The sequence below is a fragment of the Desmodus rotundus genome, chromosome 9 (genome assembly GCF_022682495.2).
Source record: "Desmodus rotundus isolate HL8 chromosome 9, HLdesRot8A.1, whole genome shotgun sequence".
Lineage (NCBI taxonomy): Eukaryota > Metazoa > Chordata > Mammalia > Chiroptera > Phyllostomidae > Desmodus > Desmodus rotundus.
The window spans coordinates 39,594,415-39,609,612 of record NC_071395.1 but is presented as its reverse complement, the minus strand read 5'-3'; the positions used below and the strand labels follow the sequence as shown (position 1 = coordinate 39,609,612).

The window sequence follows — 15,198 nt, the reverse complement described above, 5'->3', positions numbered from 1 at the left end:
GTGGGTGGTGCCGGGAGGGTTTTAGAGTGACCCTGTCGTAACTGCACAGTGGCAGAGGATTTTTGCGTGCTTATTCACTGCCTGAGTGCCTGCTAGGGTTTTCCCAGACAGTGCGGTGTTGTAGGGGCAGATGTGAGTGTCCCTTGTTCTCTTTTCAGATGGAGGTGGAGGAAGGGGGAACAGTGAATGAGTCATCAAATGAAGCCAAGATAACAAGGCCAAGGATGGGATGGTTGTATCAGGAGAGAGACCTTTGGCCCAGGGGCCAGAGAGGGCCTCTCTGAGGAGGTGGTGTTGGAGCCAAGATCAGGAGGAAGAGAGGGAGGTGGCCATGGAAAGAACTGGGTGGAATGGGGTGGGGGTGATCTGGGCAGAGGAAACAGCCCGTGCAAAGGTCCTGGGGTAAGGCCATGTTTGGCCCGTCGGAGGAACAGCTAGGAGGCCCACGTGGCTAGAGGAGAGAGGGAGGAAGGAGGTGAGGGCTGGGAGAGGCAGTTTGTGCAGGGCCTTCTGGACCACATGGAGGGATTTGGGTTCCCCGCTCCACTCCCACTTCCACCTGCTAAGAGAGTTAAGAGCGGTGGAGAGCTGTGGTCTGAGAAGGGCTGGGACCTTAGGTGCTCACAGGCGGCCTCTGGTGGCTGCTGTGGGGAGTACAGACTGGGAGCCGGGATAGGAGCTAGGGCACTAGGGCAGATGGGCTTATGTCATCCTTCCAACAGCCCCAGGAGCTGGTGACCATCATTGTTCCCAATGTACAGATGAGGAAACTGAGGCCCAGAGAGGTGGAGTTACTTATACAAGGTCACACAACACATAAGTAGCCTTCAGGGGCAGGCGTTCTCCCTACTGGATTCTAGCTCATACAGAGACTGCGTAGCCTGTTAATTCATTGCCTTGACTTTTACATTCTTCTTGTTAACTTCATTATTTGTTAATTTGTGGTCTCTCCTCCACACCCTGGCCACCCTGAGAGGGCTGGGGACAGATCTGTCTTGGTCACTGGTGTTTTCAGAAGCCAGTGTAGAGCATGGCACGTAGTAAGTGCTTGGTAATTGAGTTATTTCATAGACAATTACTGAGCACCTGCCGTGTATGAGACGGTGGGGGACTTTGGGGGGCATAGACCTGTTACCAGTGAGTAAGGAGAGAACTTATCCAACCAACATTTATTGAGGTCCTACTGTGTGCAGGCCCTGTGGGAACAGTGGCGGCTGAGTAGTCACCTGGGAGGTGACCCAGGACAACCCCATTCTGTCTTTTCAGTGTGCCTGGCCCAGTGCCAGAGGCAGAGACTGTTACGGGGTAATTAGGGTTGTGATGAGGAAGTCTAGGGAGCTGCTAGAGCTTAAAGGGGGGCCCTTGGCCAGCCAGGGCCCCCCTTTAGAGAAGCTTCTAGAAGGAGGAAGTAAGCTGAGACACGAGGGATGGGTTGGGAGAAGTGTTCCTGGAGGTGGCAGAGCATGGCAAAAGCCTGCAGGGGAGACCATGCAGGACACGGTAACTCCAGGGGCAGTGGGAGAGTTGGGGGGATGGGGGTGGAGGGAGGGACCCAGAGTTTCCCAGAGTTGGGGGCTCAGCTATCATTCCTGCTGCCCCCACGGCCCCTGGTGCCTACATGGGCCTGGGTATTTCCTGGAGAAGACCCATGTCCCCTCTTGGCCAAATAGCCTTAAAGAAAAATAGAAAAACTTCCTGGAAAATTTTCCCCTTTAAAAACTGTGAAGTATGAATAAATAATAGATTATTTGTTATTTTGGAGGTCAACAGCTGTGCCCTGCTTGGAACGGTGTCTTTCTGAGATGGTCAGATAGTGTACAGATATTCTCCGCCCTCCGGGCCCGAGGGTGGCACCTGGCCGGGCGTCACAGCATATGTGCAGCTGCGGCTTGGCCTGGGCAGAACGGGGAGGGGAGGTGGGCTGCATTTGGATCTCACAAATGCATGTCTCCAGAGCAGGCTGAGTGTCCCACTGCCTGGCAAGACTCAGAAGGGATGACAGGTCTCCCCCGCCCCACCCCCAGCCTCCCCAAGGGTCGGTGTGGCGCTGCACACAAACCCTCAATCAACAGATGTGCATTTAGAAGTATTTTCTGTCGAACAAGGAATGCATTCCCACAGGTCAAAATTCAAAACGCACCAAAGAGGAATCCGGGTAAAGCTGCCCTCTGTTCCCCGTCCTCAGGCCCCAGTTCTCTATTCCAGAGACCCTACTCAATCCCTGGCCCCCCATCCTGCGCTCTCCCTGAAGCAGCCAGAGGACACATCTGAGTGCCCAAGTCAGGTCCTGCCCCACCTCTGCCCACAGCCCTCCAGGGCTCCCATCTCCTCCCTCAGGAGAAAAGCCCAAACCCTCCCAGAGGCCCTGTATAACCTACCCCATCCCCTCCTCGCTCCCCCTTGCTCACTCCACTCCAGCCACACAGGCTTTTACACAGGCTGTTCCCTATGCTTGGAATGTCCTTCCACCAGAAACCCCCATAGCTCCCTCCAGATCTTTGCTGGAATGTCACCCTCTCAATGGGAGGCTTCTCTGAGCACACCATTTAAAGTCCATTTACAATCTCACCCACCAGATCCCCCTGAATCTGCTCTATAAGTCATTTACTCATTGGCCAGATCGTTATCCACCTTCTCCCTGAGGATGTGAATTTTTGTCTATTGACTTCACTGCTGTATCCCAGTGCCTGGCACACAGCAGGTGCTCAATACATGAATTTGAATCACTGTTTAGGTCTGTCTTTATCTTTAAAACAGCCTCTTGGTTCCATGTTCCCTTCCTGCCTGATGGCAGGCAGTTCATTCATTCATCATCCCTTCTGTCATCCATTCATTCGTTCATTCAACAGTATGTAACAAGCACCTACTGTATGCCAGGGATGGCTTCAGATTCAGGGGACACAGTGTTGACTGAAGCAGACCGTTACTGTCTTCATGGAGCTCACAGCTCTGTGGGGGAGTCCGACATGGGACTAAGTGGTTAAACTTAGGTAGTCCTGGGAGTGATGGGGCACACAGGAGTTCCTGAAAGGGGCAGTGCAGGGAGGAAAGGTTATAGTCCAGACAAAGGCCCCGTGATGGGGAGGAGCCAGGTGCCTCTGAGGGACTGAGGGGAGCCAGTATGGTTGACTTGGGTACAGGACCTGTGTCTCCCTGGCCTGGAAAACAGGATGTTTCGTTTGTGGGGACCCAGGTGCTTCGATGAGCACTCAGCGCCACCAGGTGGTGCTGACCATCAGTGTTTCCAGCCTCTCCCCCTGCCAGGGCTGGGTGGGGAATCCTCCCAAGAGAACCCTGAGGGGCAGGGACCCCCAGAGAGTGCCAAGTTCCAAGCCACACCAACGGCCAACAGCCCCCTCTGCCAGCCTACAGCCTCCTTAGCACAGCATCCACATAAATCTCCCCCTTAAGTGGGTCTTCGGAAATCGTTCAGTCTAATGCTGTTGGGGGACCGGAGGCCAGAGAGAGCAGGCACATGCCTGCAGTCACAGAGCAGGTCCTACCCCTGCCCAGCCTATACAGTGCCTCCTCCCAGCCCCGAGTGCTCCTGGGCGGATATCTTTTATTTTTAACCTGGTCAGTGGACATGGCCTTATTATAGCCCTGGGAGGCGCCCAGGGTCTCCAGTTTCCAAGGAAAGTTAAAAAACTTCTTTTCTTCTCAAGAAAAGGAGCTGCCTGAGACCTCTCAGGGGGGCAGGCCCAATCTCCTCTCCTCCCCAAGGCTTGCCTGGGGTTCCTCAGGCCCCTCATTGGGCTCTGACCCTGTCTCCACCTTGTAAACCCCCGTCTCCTCCTCCACTAGCACCTGGGCTCTGGCCAGCAGGACGGGGTGGGGTGGTGTGCCCGATCCCATCCCTTGTTGGGTCTGAGTCCCCTGTTGTCATAGGGAGCTGTGAGGCTCTTGGGCAGCCTCCTGCTGACCCCTGGCTTACCTGTCTACTGCCCTCATGGTCTTTGCCAGCCACCTGCCCTCTTATTTTTTTTTCCCTATTCTTTGAGTCATGTGATAATTTTCTTTAAGCAGGCTTTAAAATGCCTTCCTCCCCTCCCCTCCCCGCCCCGAATTAATTAGTGGTGACGTTACGCGACCCTGTGACTACACTAAAAGCCACTGAATTTTAGACTTCACAATGGTAAATTTTATTTTGGTAAAAAAAAAAATGTATAAAAATACAAACTCGTCTTTATTTTTAAACTTAGGTCATTTGCAGTATTAACATCTGTGAACTCACGTGTCGTGCGGAGCTAGTTACGGTTTGTTCCTTAAGACACGTTCAAATGAATACATAACTAAATATTTTAAAGCTTCATTCACGTATTAACGTGCAAACGGGCATGCAGACAGTAGGCGCCCTATAACCGAGAGCTCTGCCGAGCACTCGCTGTGTGCCAGGACGTTTTCATGAGCAAACTCATCTGACCCTTCCTACAATGCCAGGAGGCACTGCCACCAGCACCCCGTTTCATGGATGGGGAAACCGAGGCACAGGGAGGGGAAATGATGGTTCCAAGGTTATTGCGGCCTGTGTCCTAACCACTACTCCACACTGCCCAATGAGCATGCCCATATTCTGAAAGAGGAAACTGGACTAAATCAGAGAAATGATGGCAAGTTGGTGGCCTTAAAAACGTAAAATACAAAAAAAAAAAAAAAAAAAAAACCGAAACGCCCCCCAGCTTTTGTAAATAAAACCTTACATACAAAAAGGAGGCTGGACCCGGCCCCCGGGCCCGTTTGTAGACTCCGGCAGCAGATCACGGCCTCTCCTTCTCACCCCCTTCTGAACACTTGGCGCCGGTGCTTCTCTCCCTCATGCCTTAGCTGCTGTCCCACGTATTTCCTGTGTTGTGCTTTATGCTCAATTCAAAACATTTTCTAGTTTTCTTTGTGATTTCTCCTTTGACTGAAGCTGGGTCACAGCTGCCCACCCACCTATGTCACCTGCTGGCCCCAAATGACATCTCAATTTGAGGTCCTTTAGAAATCAATGCGAAGCCGCTTCAGCAACTCAAAGGCCTACCTTCCCTGGGACTGAGAGCTTTCAGTTAGTCAACAACACTGGCTGAGCGCCACTATGTGCCAAGCGTTTTCCTGGGTACAGCGTGCAGTGATGGACAAGGCAGCTACGTGGGCTCCCGTGCAGCCCTAGAGCCGCCTTGAGTCCAGAACTCTGCTGCGTTAAAGAGCCCCACCATCCATCCACCTACTGGCTCAGGCTCAAAACCTAGGAGTACACTTTTTTCCTTTTTTATCCTCACCCAAGGACATGCTTATTGATTTTAGAGAGAAGGGGAGGGAGGGAGAGAGAGAGAGAGAGAAATATCCATGTGAGAGAGAAACATTGATCGGCTGCCTCTCACATGTGCCCTGACTTCAGACCAAATCTGGAACCCAGGCATGTGCACTGGCCGGGAATTGAACCTGCAACTTTTCAGTTTACAGGACATTGCTCCAACCAACTGAGCCACACTGGCCAGAGCTAGGAGTACATTTTTAATTCCTCTCAATCCCCATTTTCCAAGCCAGATCATCAACAGCTCTTACCAGCCCAACTCCAAAGTAGATCCAACAAGCCCACTTCTCCCCACCCATGGCATGACATGGTCCAGCCCCCTTCTACCCAGTGCTCACAGGGTACCTGCATAGCTTCCCTGCACCATGGTCTCTAGATCCACCCCAAACCATTCCTCCAGGCTCACCTACAGCAATCTCAAAACAAATCAGGTCACTCCTCTCCTCAGCTTGAAACTGCCACGGCTGCCTGTCTCCCTAAGGATAAAACCCAAACAGCTCACTGGGGCCTAAAGGCCCTGCACCATCTGCCTGCATCCCCTACCTCCCCCTGCATTACACTGGCCACATAGGCCTCTGTCCTCTTCTTAGAAGGAGCCATGTGAGTTCATTTATTCATTCAACAAACATTTAAAGAGCTACTGTATGTCAGGGAGGGAGCAAGGGAGAGAAACATCAACGTGCAAGAGAAACATTGGTTGAGTGCCTTTTCTACCTGGCCTGCAACCCAAGCATTTGCCCTGGCTGGGAACTGAACCGGAGACCTTTCGGGTTTGCAGGCGGGCACTCAGTCCACTCAGCCACACCAGCCAGGGAGTCAGGCCTTCTTTTAGGGAACACAGCAGGGAATGAGCTTGTGTAGTTGACATTGTCAGGGAAGGACACAATGAAAAAAAGAAGCATGAAAAGAAAAAGATAATTATAGGAATTAAGGTTATAAGAGTTGAGAAGGAAATACACAAAGGGGATGCGGTGGAGGATGGCTGTGGCTGTGCCTTTGATGATCTGGGAGGGCTTCACGAGGGAAGTGACATTTTATCAAGATCACCGCTCGATGGGCTTTCAGTCGAGGACATTAGGGCATAGGGCAGGGGGAGAGGGTTGCCCTGGGTGATCTCAAAAGTCTTGTTCAACATCAAGGTTCAATTCTGTTCTGTGGCCTACAAACCCACAGGTGCTGGGGTCAGGGGAGGGAGTGTTTCTCCCCCAGCCCCGTGAAAGGGGAGCTACTGCTTGAATTCGGGTTGGGCATCGCCTAACACACGTGACCACCACTGGAGGGAACCACCCTCTCTGTCCAGTCCTCACAGAATCTCCCCCAGGAATCTACACCCCCATCCACCCCTTTTCCAGGCCCATGGAATTAGTGACCTGCTGTGCCAGCGGTCCCAGGGGTTGGTCATCTTACCTTTCCGGCCTGTGATGTGATTTGGAGCTGTGCTATCTTTAACTCCGCTCCCTTCCATAAACACTGCTCAGATGACAGCGCCGGAATCCGGTGGGGGCAGCGGGCTCTGAGCAGGGCCAAGCCATCAGGGCCTGCTCCCCGTGTTCCCTGAAGCTGCCCCGAGTAGTTCAAGACTGGAATTCTGGGAGTTGTGAAGCATTCATCCATTTCCTCACTCAATCCATGGGGGCTAAGGTCATGGCCGTGACCAAGACAGACCCTCACAGGGCTCTGGAAGGGCTGAGGAAGGCATTAAGCAAGTGGATGACCAAATGAGCAGAATTTCAGCCCTGACTTCAGTTCTATGGAGGCAGAAAGTAAGGTGGGAAGTGACAGTGAGTGGGGGTAGTGGTTCCCACTGATGAGGGGGGATGCATGCTTCCTGGCTGCACTTGAGCAAACCCCTACTCCTCTCTGAGCCTGTCTGCTCAAGTCTCAGTGAAGTGGGTCATTACCTTGGCTGTGTGGCCTTGGGCAGGCCACTTCACCTCTCTGAACTTTTTTTTTTCAGATAAATTACACGTAATTTTATCATGGTTTATTTATTTATTTATTTGCTCTCTTCCATGGAATCTGTTCCATTTTACAGCACCCCAACTTCACTTGGGGTACAGATGTTCTGGGGAGGCAACCTCCTCCTCCAGCCCCTATTTCCAGGTTACTGATTGGTCCAATCCAAATGAAACTTTGGACTTGGCAGAAAGATGCCTTCCATTCTGCTGGCTGCCCTGTCAGGACCCCCGAGGAACCAGGTCATTCCTGAGTTCTGAGCTGCTGAAACATCCCTCACCCAAACTTGCCTGAGCTGTGTGTTAAGATGGCTCCCACCGGGAAGTCTGAGCTTGTGAAGCATTTGGCACAGTTTTCCTCTTTGGTGACCCTCCTAACACTTCTTAATAGCCTCAAAATAGGAGTAACACCTACTCGACAGGACCGTTGTGAGCGGTTAACGAGGTGGCCAACTTAAGCGTGTAGAATGGTGCCAGCATACAGTCAGGGCTCAATAAATGCTTTTGCTACTGTTATGTTGTCTCCCAGGAGAACATGGCTGAGAAATCTGATTTGAAACCCACCCCTTTAAGGCAAGGATATATACATTCATGCTGTAGCTGAGGGGGAGCGAGGCAAACTGGGACAACTGTAATAGCATAAACAATAAACTATAGTTTAAAAAAAAAGTTGTTGGACCCCCAATGAAACCAGAAGACCACTCCAGCCTCATGAACCACTGGGCGAGCAATGTCCCCAGGACATGGCCTTCCCTACAGCCTGCCACAGGGGGCGAGAACACGGGGCGCTCACGGACCTCAGGCACCACGGCTCAGTCCTTACTCCTAAGGGGACTTGGGGCATGCCTGGCAAACAGGTGCTCGGAACGCCTCAACGACCACCCAATGGGGAGTGCCTTTGGGTAGGAGTTTGAGGGTGCCAATGCGGGGAAAACCAGAATTTCCCAAGGGAGATGGCAGTAGAAACAAAGGACGGAAGGCCTGGACTCTCCTGCGCTTAGAACCAATTCCAGGAAACTCACCAACCCCTAAACACACCTCTTGGGCCACAGCGCTGCACTGGTTCCATCCATGGGTCTCCCATTGATTAGGGACCCATTTCCTTAGTCCTTCCTCGCCTTTCAAAAGGGTCAAGCCACCCTCTTTTCCATGGCAACCCTCCCACAAGGTGGGGAGTTTGGTGCTCACTTTTTATGCAGCAATGCTCCATTTCCAAGTGAAATCTTACACACAGCCCCAGTACATAGAGAGAGACTCCTCCAGCTAGAGAGGGTGGCCCAAGGGATGCTCCTTGGACACCGTGGCCTTAAACTCTCAGGGGCGCCCACTTCCCACCTCCTCCCCTGCCTACCCAGCAAAGAACTGCCCGGTGGTTCTCTTCAAATGTTGTCTTTTTAATGACTTCCACACCAGTGCCAGGACTCACAATTTAAACAGCCTCATTTCTTTATTCCGTTCAGTTTCCTGCCTTGACAGAAGGTAAAACCTGGTCTTGTAAATAAATAACACCCTAAGTAACACTGCAAATCCACACGAGGCCTAGTTTTCTCGGAGGGTGGAATATCCAGGGACCTGCTATAGTGTCCGAAGGCCTCTGTGTAGCTGCCACTTGACACGGCTGCGGGAGAGGCGTGGGATGAGGATGCTGCTGTCCTGAATGTGACCTTTCTTCTGAGCTTCTGTCCCCTTCTACCATTCACTGCTGCCCAAACAGGCTAAGAACCACCCCTCCCATCGGAGCATACGCAGTACAACCCAGGACAAACCCCCCTGCAGCAGGTTCTCTTACACAGGCACTGCACACCCTGAGTGATGGGAAGCCAGGATTTTGTACCACTTCAGCCCTCAGCATTCACTGCCTCATCCAGCTGACGTGCCGAGTTAATGCTGCACTTAGGATTTCCTCACAAAGACCTGGATTCGGGTCCTTGAGCAGTGGGAAGAGTGGCTGGAGCCACTAGGGGTGGCTATGCCCACAACAAAACTGTGCACTTGTACATGATTTGTGGGGCTGAAGCGGCCTGCAGTTCTGACTCAGAATCTATAAAAACCAAGCCCCAAGCCAACCTTGCTAGTTCTTAGTGGGAAGCTCTCATCAAGCTCAGCTTCTTGGGCACTTAGCTAGAACCTATTTAGAAAATACTTCTCTAATGAGGATGGGAATACAGGAGGCCCAAGAAAAAGGTGAATAAGTGAAGTTTTAAGAAATGTACAGCCACCGCGTTTTAGGAACCGATACCATGGTTTTCTACTCCTTCACCAAATTCTTCACACAACGAAGCTCGCTCCTAGTGGTGGTGGCCACCTCAAGCATGACAAAACTCTTGGCACACAAAATTAACTTAGCAAGTTTTAAAAGAAAATGTCAAATTCTTAAGAAAAAAAAATGGCAGCAAAACCTCAGAATTCCTGTGCAATGCCCGTAGCCTATCCACCTACTAAATAAAGAGAACACCAAACCAGCCCAAAGCTATGCAAGTGGCAGGCGCCCTGGCAGGCCAACTATGGCAATGCGGGGAGGGAGCAGGGTGCAACTGTGCTGGAAGAAGTGAGAGGTGGTCTTGCTTCTTGAGTCTCCAACTTTCCACCTTGGGAGCCCCCAATCCTAACACTGCATTTTGTGGCTAGGTTTATCCAGCCATGTTAAGGGGCAAAGGACAGACCCAATTCTCAGTTTCTTCCTGTTTCTAGCAGGGGAGGAAGGCAATGGCTTCAATCCCTCTGCCTCTCAGTAAGAAGGCAAAATCTTCTGAGACCCAGGCAGATGGGATGTTGGAAGATCGTGCATCTTCTCCCAACTAAGGATGGGTGCACATGCTCCTGAGAAAGACAGTTCTCTGAGCACACAATCCTGGAGGCTTCTAGCACCGACAACTAACTCCTATCCCCTCTCTGCAGAGGTGAAGGGCTGTGGAGGTGGGAAAGCCCTTTGCCCACTGCATGCCACCTGAAGTGCTCACCAAGAGCGGGCAAGGACTGGTGTGGGCTACACCTCTCCAGGTTCTCCCCTCTCAAGAACCCTGTTAGTGCAGCTCAATGAACGCCTCCAGCTCCTCGGGGATGAAGCCCTTGTAGGGGATTTTATTCTTGTCCAGGGCACGGGCTGCAAGGCACTGCAGGGTTACATAGTTGAAGGGCTGAATGGTGCTCTTAGCCAGCAGCTTCTCATCCAGCAGCTCGTAGGCCGTTTTCTTGAAGGCATTGGTGGCATCCATGTGGGCCCCTGCTTCTATCAGGGCGTTCATGATACCCGGGCAATTGTTGTGGGCTGCTATGTGCAGTGGGGTGTTGTTGTCAAAGTCCCGACTGTCTGGGTCAGCCCCGCAGTCCAGCAGTACCTTGACCACCTGGAGGGAGGGGAATCTGCCCACTGGGTATCGGCCTACATTCGTGGTGTCCTTGTCCACAGCCATGTGCAAAGGGGTGAAGCCATTCTTGCCCCGGGGGGCACACTTCAGCAGCCGGTAGACGGTCTGATGCTTCAGATGTTCCTGGTCTGGTGTGCATTCCACTTTCTCCAACAGATAGAGTAGGTGGAGGATGATGGCCAGGGTCTTGGTGAACTGGACTGAGTCTCCAGGCTCCTTGGGCAGTTGCAGGGCTCTTTCCACTTCCCGGACCCCTTTGCAGAGCACCCCCATGAGGTCTGCAAAGCCGATTTGTGTGCCCTGGCTGCCCTTGGCTGTGCGGTCCTGAAGCACGTAAGAGAAGAGTTCAGCGAAGGACAGGAAGCTGCTGGCGGTCATGGGGCTCAGAGGCTCCAGGTTGTTCTGTTGCATGTCTAGGGCATATTTCCACAAGCGGATACAGCGCTCAAAATCGCCTGAGTCGGCATATACCGCGCCCCTGTAACGGATATAATAGGAAGTGTCTGGGTGAGAGGGACCAAGGATGCGCTCTCGGATCAACAGGGCCTGCATGCGCATCTCGTCCGGGTCGGTAATCAGTGCTTCCAACTCCTCGGCAGTGTTTACCTCCCTGGAATAGTCATAGGCCAAGACCAGCTGCGGGGGCTCTGGTTTGGGCAGATATGCGCCCCCCTGGTGACGTAACTCCATAGCCCGTCTCCAATGTTTCAAGGCCCCAAGCAGATCACGCTTCTTATCCACATACGTAGCTCCCAGCAATTCCAAGGCTTCCACAGCAGCTTCCCGGCTGGTAGGGCAGCAGCTCTCATAAGATTCACTGCCAAGTGGTTCCTCTGGGGAGGAACTGCAACAGCTGGCCCCCTGGGGCATCACGCATCCCGGACTGGTGGAAAGGCCTTTTTGGGCCAGCCCTGACTGCACTTCCTTCCCAGCAGGCTGCTCCTGGATAAGGTACTCCACGATGTTGGTATGGCCAGTCACGCTGGCTGCCAGCAACGGAGTCATGCCATAGCCATCGCGTTCCATGCGGGCATTGCACCCAAGCAGCAGCTGCAGGATCTCCAGGCTGCCGGACTCGGCACAGTCGTGCAGGGCCGTGTTACCCTTGGCGCTGCGCCGGTTCACCTGGGCACCCTGCTCCAGCAGGTAGCGGGCGATCTCACGATGGCCCTTGTAACAGGAGATCATGAGGCATGTGTGTCCATGCCGGTTGGCCACCTCCAGGTCTGCTTGGTGCTCACCCACCAGGTAGCGCACTACTTCCAGGTGTCCATCGAAGCAAGCGGCGCGCAGGGGCGTGGAGTTGGTGCGCGTGGTGCGGTTCACTGAGGCCCCGCGGCGCAGCAGGCTCTGCACCACGTCCAGGTGGCCGGCGGCTGAGGCGGCCCACAGAGGCGGCGCGCCCTCGATGGTCTCGCCATCGAAGTGCACCGAGCCGCCCGCCTCCACGCTCGCGCCGCACCGGTCCACCAGGTACTCGACTACGTCCAGGTGGCCGTAGCGGGCGGCAATGAGCAGCGGCGTCCCCTCGCCGGCCACCTCGCCTGTCAGCTCATCCAGCTCCTCCTGGGACCGGCCGCTGAGCAGCTTTTGAAGCAGCTGAAGCTTGCCGTCGCGGGCGGCGTTGTACACGGCGGTGCGGAGGTCCATGGTTCGGGCCTCCGCCAGGCCATTGGCCGACCGCCGGGGGACCGGGAGATGGCGGGTTACAGCCCGGAGGGGTAGGGTGCAACCTTCACCGTCTCCCCCACCGCCATCTTAAGGGGTTCTTGGGCGAAACAAAATGGTTGCCGCCACCTGATGGCGTTCGCTAACGGGAGCGCGTAGAAAAATGTAGTCCCTTGATCCGCCTGCTCTGTAGGATTTAGAAGGAACTATGAGGTTTGAGGACTATATCTCCCAGAAGCCTGCGGGCCAGCCTCAGCGAACTGGTAGCATAGTGCATGGTGGGAATTGTCGTTCCACTCGCTGTCGATTGCAGCGAAAACTGAACGGAGGACTACAATTCCCGAGATGCAATGCCATCGCAATAGCTTATGGGTCTAAAGAATGTTTTGTGGCTGCCTCAATGCCTGTGCGGTTCAACCGGAAACGCAAGCGAGCGCCAAAGACTACATTCCCCAAAAGGTATTGGGAACAATTTGGCGCCAATTACAGAGAGTGAAGGCTGGCTAAGTCGGCCAAACGGGCTGACTCAGGTTTCTGACAGGCGGCGCTCAGGAGAGGCAGGAAAGTCGGCCGTGCCTGGATGTCAGGGATGCAGGAAGTACAGTTGGTCCTAAGGGTCAAAGTCTTGCACTTCTCATTCATTTATTCTTTCGTTCACTCACGCATCAATACTATCAATTGAAGACGGTTGCAACCAAGTCAGTGCAACTAGAAATCCGTGGGGTGCGGTAAAGCAGGGAGACTAGTGAAAACAGCTCAGTTGTGATATAGCTTGGGTGTGGAACGGCTGGACTGTGAGACAGCTTAGGTGTGAGACAGCTCAGTCCAAATAGCTCCAGTGAGGGTCTCTTGCTGCTTCAGTTCTGGTGTTACAGCCCCTGCTGAGGAAGCTCAATCGTGTAGGGAAACAGAGGGCACTCCACTGAGGCCCTGGGGAAACTGGCTTATACAGAGAGGAGTCCACGCTCGCGTCCCTGATTGGTCCATTTCTATGCAAAGGAGGGCATTCAGTACTCCATTGAGTCACTCACTCCGCGCCTACAGGAGAGCATGTCTGGGGGATTCTTTGCCAACAATGAGGGGATACCCTTCTCTTTAAAAGTCCCAAAATCAGTTATGCAATTGGTTCTTTTTTATAAAGTACTGAATGAGACAGTCAGAGGTAAACACATCTATCAAAGGACATTTTGGCAAAGTCTTCCTGATTTTTCCTTCAAGACAAGACATTGCTGAGCAGTAAACATTGTCCACACTACGTTCTTAGCTCACTGTGGTGAAGTGTCTTTTTTTATAGGAGAAGTTTGGCTTGTGAAGATACCCGTGCACACCTGATGTCCGGGGAGTGAGAGTGGAGTCTGCCGCGGAGAGCTATGAGGGGGCGTGTTAGTCACTGCTTCTCCAGCAGGGATGACTGACATCAGTGGCGTTCGATATGTTTTTTCTTTCACATGGAGGGCCCACCCTCCAGACTCCAACGCTTTCACATCGATGTCGTTAACAGGAGTCTGTGGTTCCCTGTGACAACAAGCAAGAGAAAAACTTTTCTTTGAGTCTGAAATTAAAAAAAAAATTGGCCCTGGGCCGTGTAGCTCAGTGGATTGAGCGTGGGCCTGAGAACCAAAGGGTCACAGATTCGATTCCCCGCCAGGGCACGTGCCTGGGCTGCAGGCCAGGTCCCCAGGATGGGGTGAGCCAGAGGCAACCACACACTGATGTTTCTCTCCCTCTCTTTCTCCCTCACTTCCCCCCTCTCTCAAAATACATAAAATAAAATCTTTAAAAAAAATTGAAGTAAAGTTAGCCATGTGAACATAATCAATTCAACTCATTTAGTACTTTCACAATGTTGAACAACCGTCACCTCCATCGAGTCCCAAACCACAAGGGTGGGCAGAAGCTGGTTTACAGGGCTGAGTGTGCAAAGCAGTTTATTCTTGTATTATTATCCGTTCATTACTGTGGTATTTTATGTACAAAAAACTGTCAACCTACTTTTGCCCACCCCTGTATATTTATCACCCCAAAAGGAAACCCTAGCCCCTTGAGCAGTCACTCCCAAGCTATATAATATATATCCATTATACATAACTTGTGTATATAAATGTGATACACAAGCATATATTATATATAATGCTTACATTATATAATAGCATATAATTATAACAACATAATGTATTACAAATGTTACAAATATGTACAAATATGTAAAATAATATACAATGTATAAAATATATTATAAATTCATTGATATGTAAAATAAGATGTAATGCACATATATACACACAATGTATAGATAATGTTTTCCAAATAATTTGAGGAAGTAATTTGGAGTCTTGACAACCTTTACTTTTAAATACTTCAGTGGGCATTTCCTAAGAATGAGAATGTTCTCTCGCAGACCCACGGTTCAATGATCAAAATCGGGAACTGTAACACTGATAAGCCCTAGCATCTGACCCACCCTCCAGACTCCAACGCTTTCCATTGTTCCAATAGTGTCCTTTGTAGCCACTCTCCGTGGCAGAGGTCAGAGATATTCGCCTTTCGTGCTTTTCTTCTCTTGACCACTGGTTTATCAGAGTCTGGGCCAGGTGGGATAAAACAAGGATGAAGCTTTCTCCAATAATTGCCTTCCCTGCTTTCTGTCAAATCTCCCTTCTCTGCCCTGAAGAGCACATTCTGTAACCTGACTGGTCACCGCCGTTAAAAAGTCTTGACCTGTCCAGTCCTGTTAACGATTTCCATCTCAGAGCTTTCTTCAACCCCGTGGCTGATTGGTGATGTTACTGGGAAAACGTGGGGTGATGCGGAGGCTCCTGGAACCCTCCTCTGTGCCCAGTCCCTTCTGCCTCACTTTGCACATGTGCCCGGTGTGTTCTGTTTCTGTCCCTCCCTCCACCACTCGGCTGGG

At 52.0% G+C, this 15,198-nt stretch overlaps 1 protein-coding gene across 1 annotated transcript; it reads right to left on the bottom strand.

The window, feature by feature from the left end:
- Window positions 1-8,673: 8,673 nt before the first annotated feature.
- On the bottom strand, window positions 8,674-12,465 carry FEM1A (fem-1 homolog A). The gene has a single exon (XM_053911998.1). It carries the CDS (start codon window positions 12,267-12,269, stop codon window positions 10,275-10,277), a length of 1,995 nt encoding a protein of 664 aa, XP_053767973.1. The 5' UTR covers window positions 12,270-12,465; the 3' UTR covers window positions 8,674-10,274.
- Window positions 12,466-15,198: the final 2,733 nt, after the last annotated feature.

Coding starts and splice junctions, on each gene's coding strand:
- FEM1A (XM_053911998.1), bottom strand. CDS start 12,269: ATGGACCTCCGCACCGCCGTGTACAACGCCGCCCGCGACGGCAAGCTT.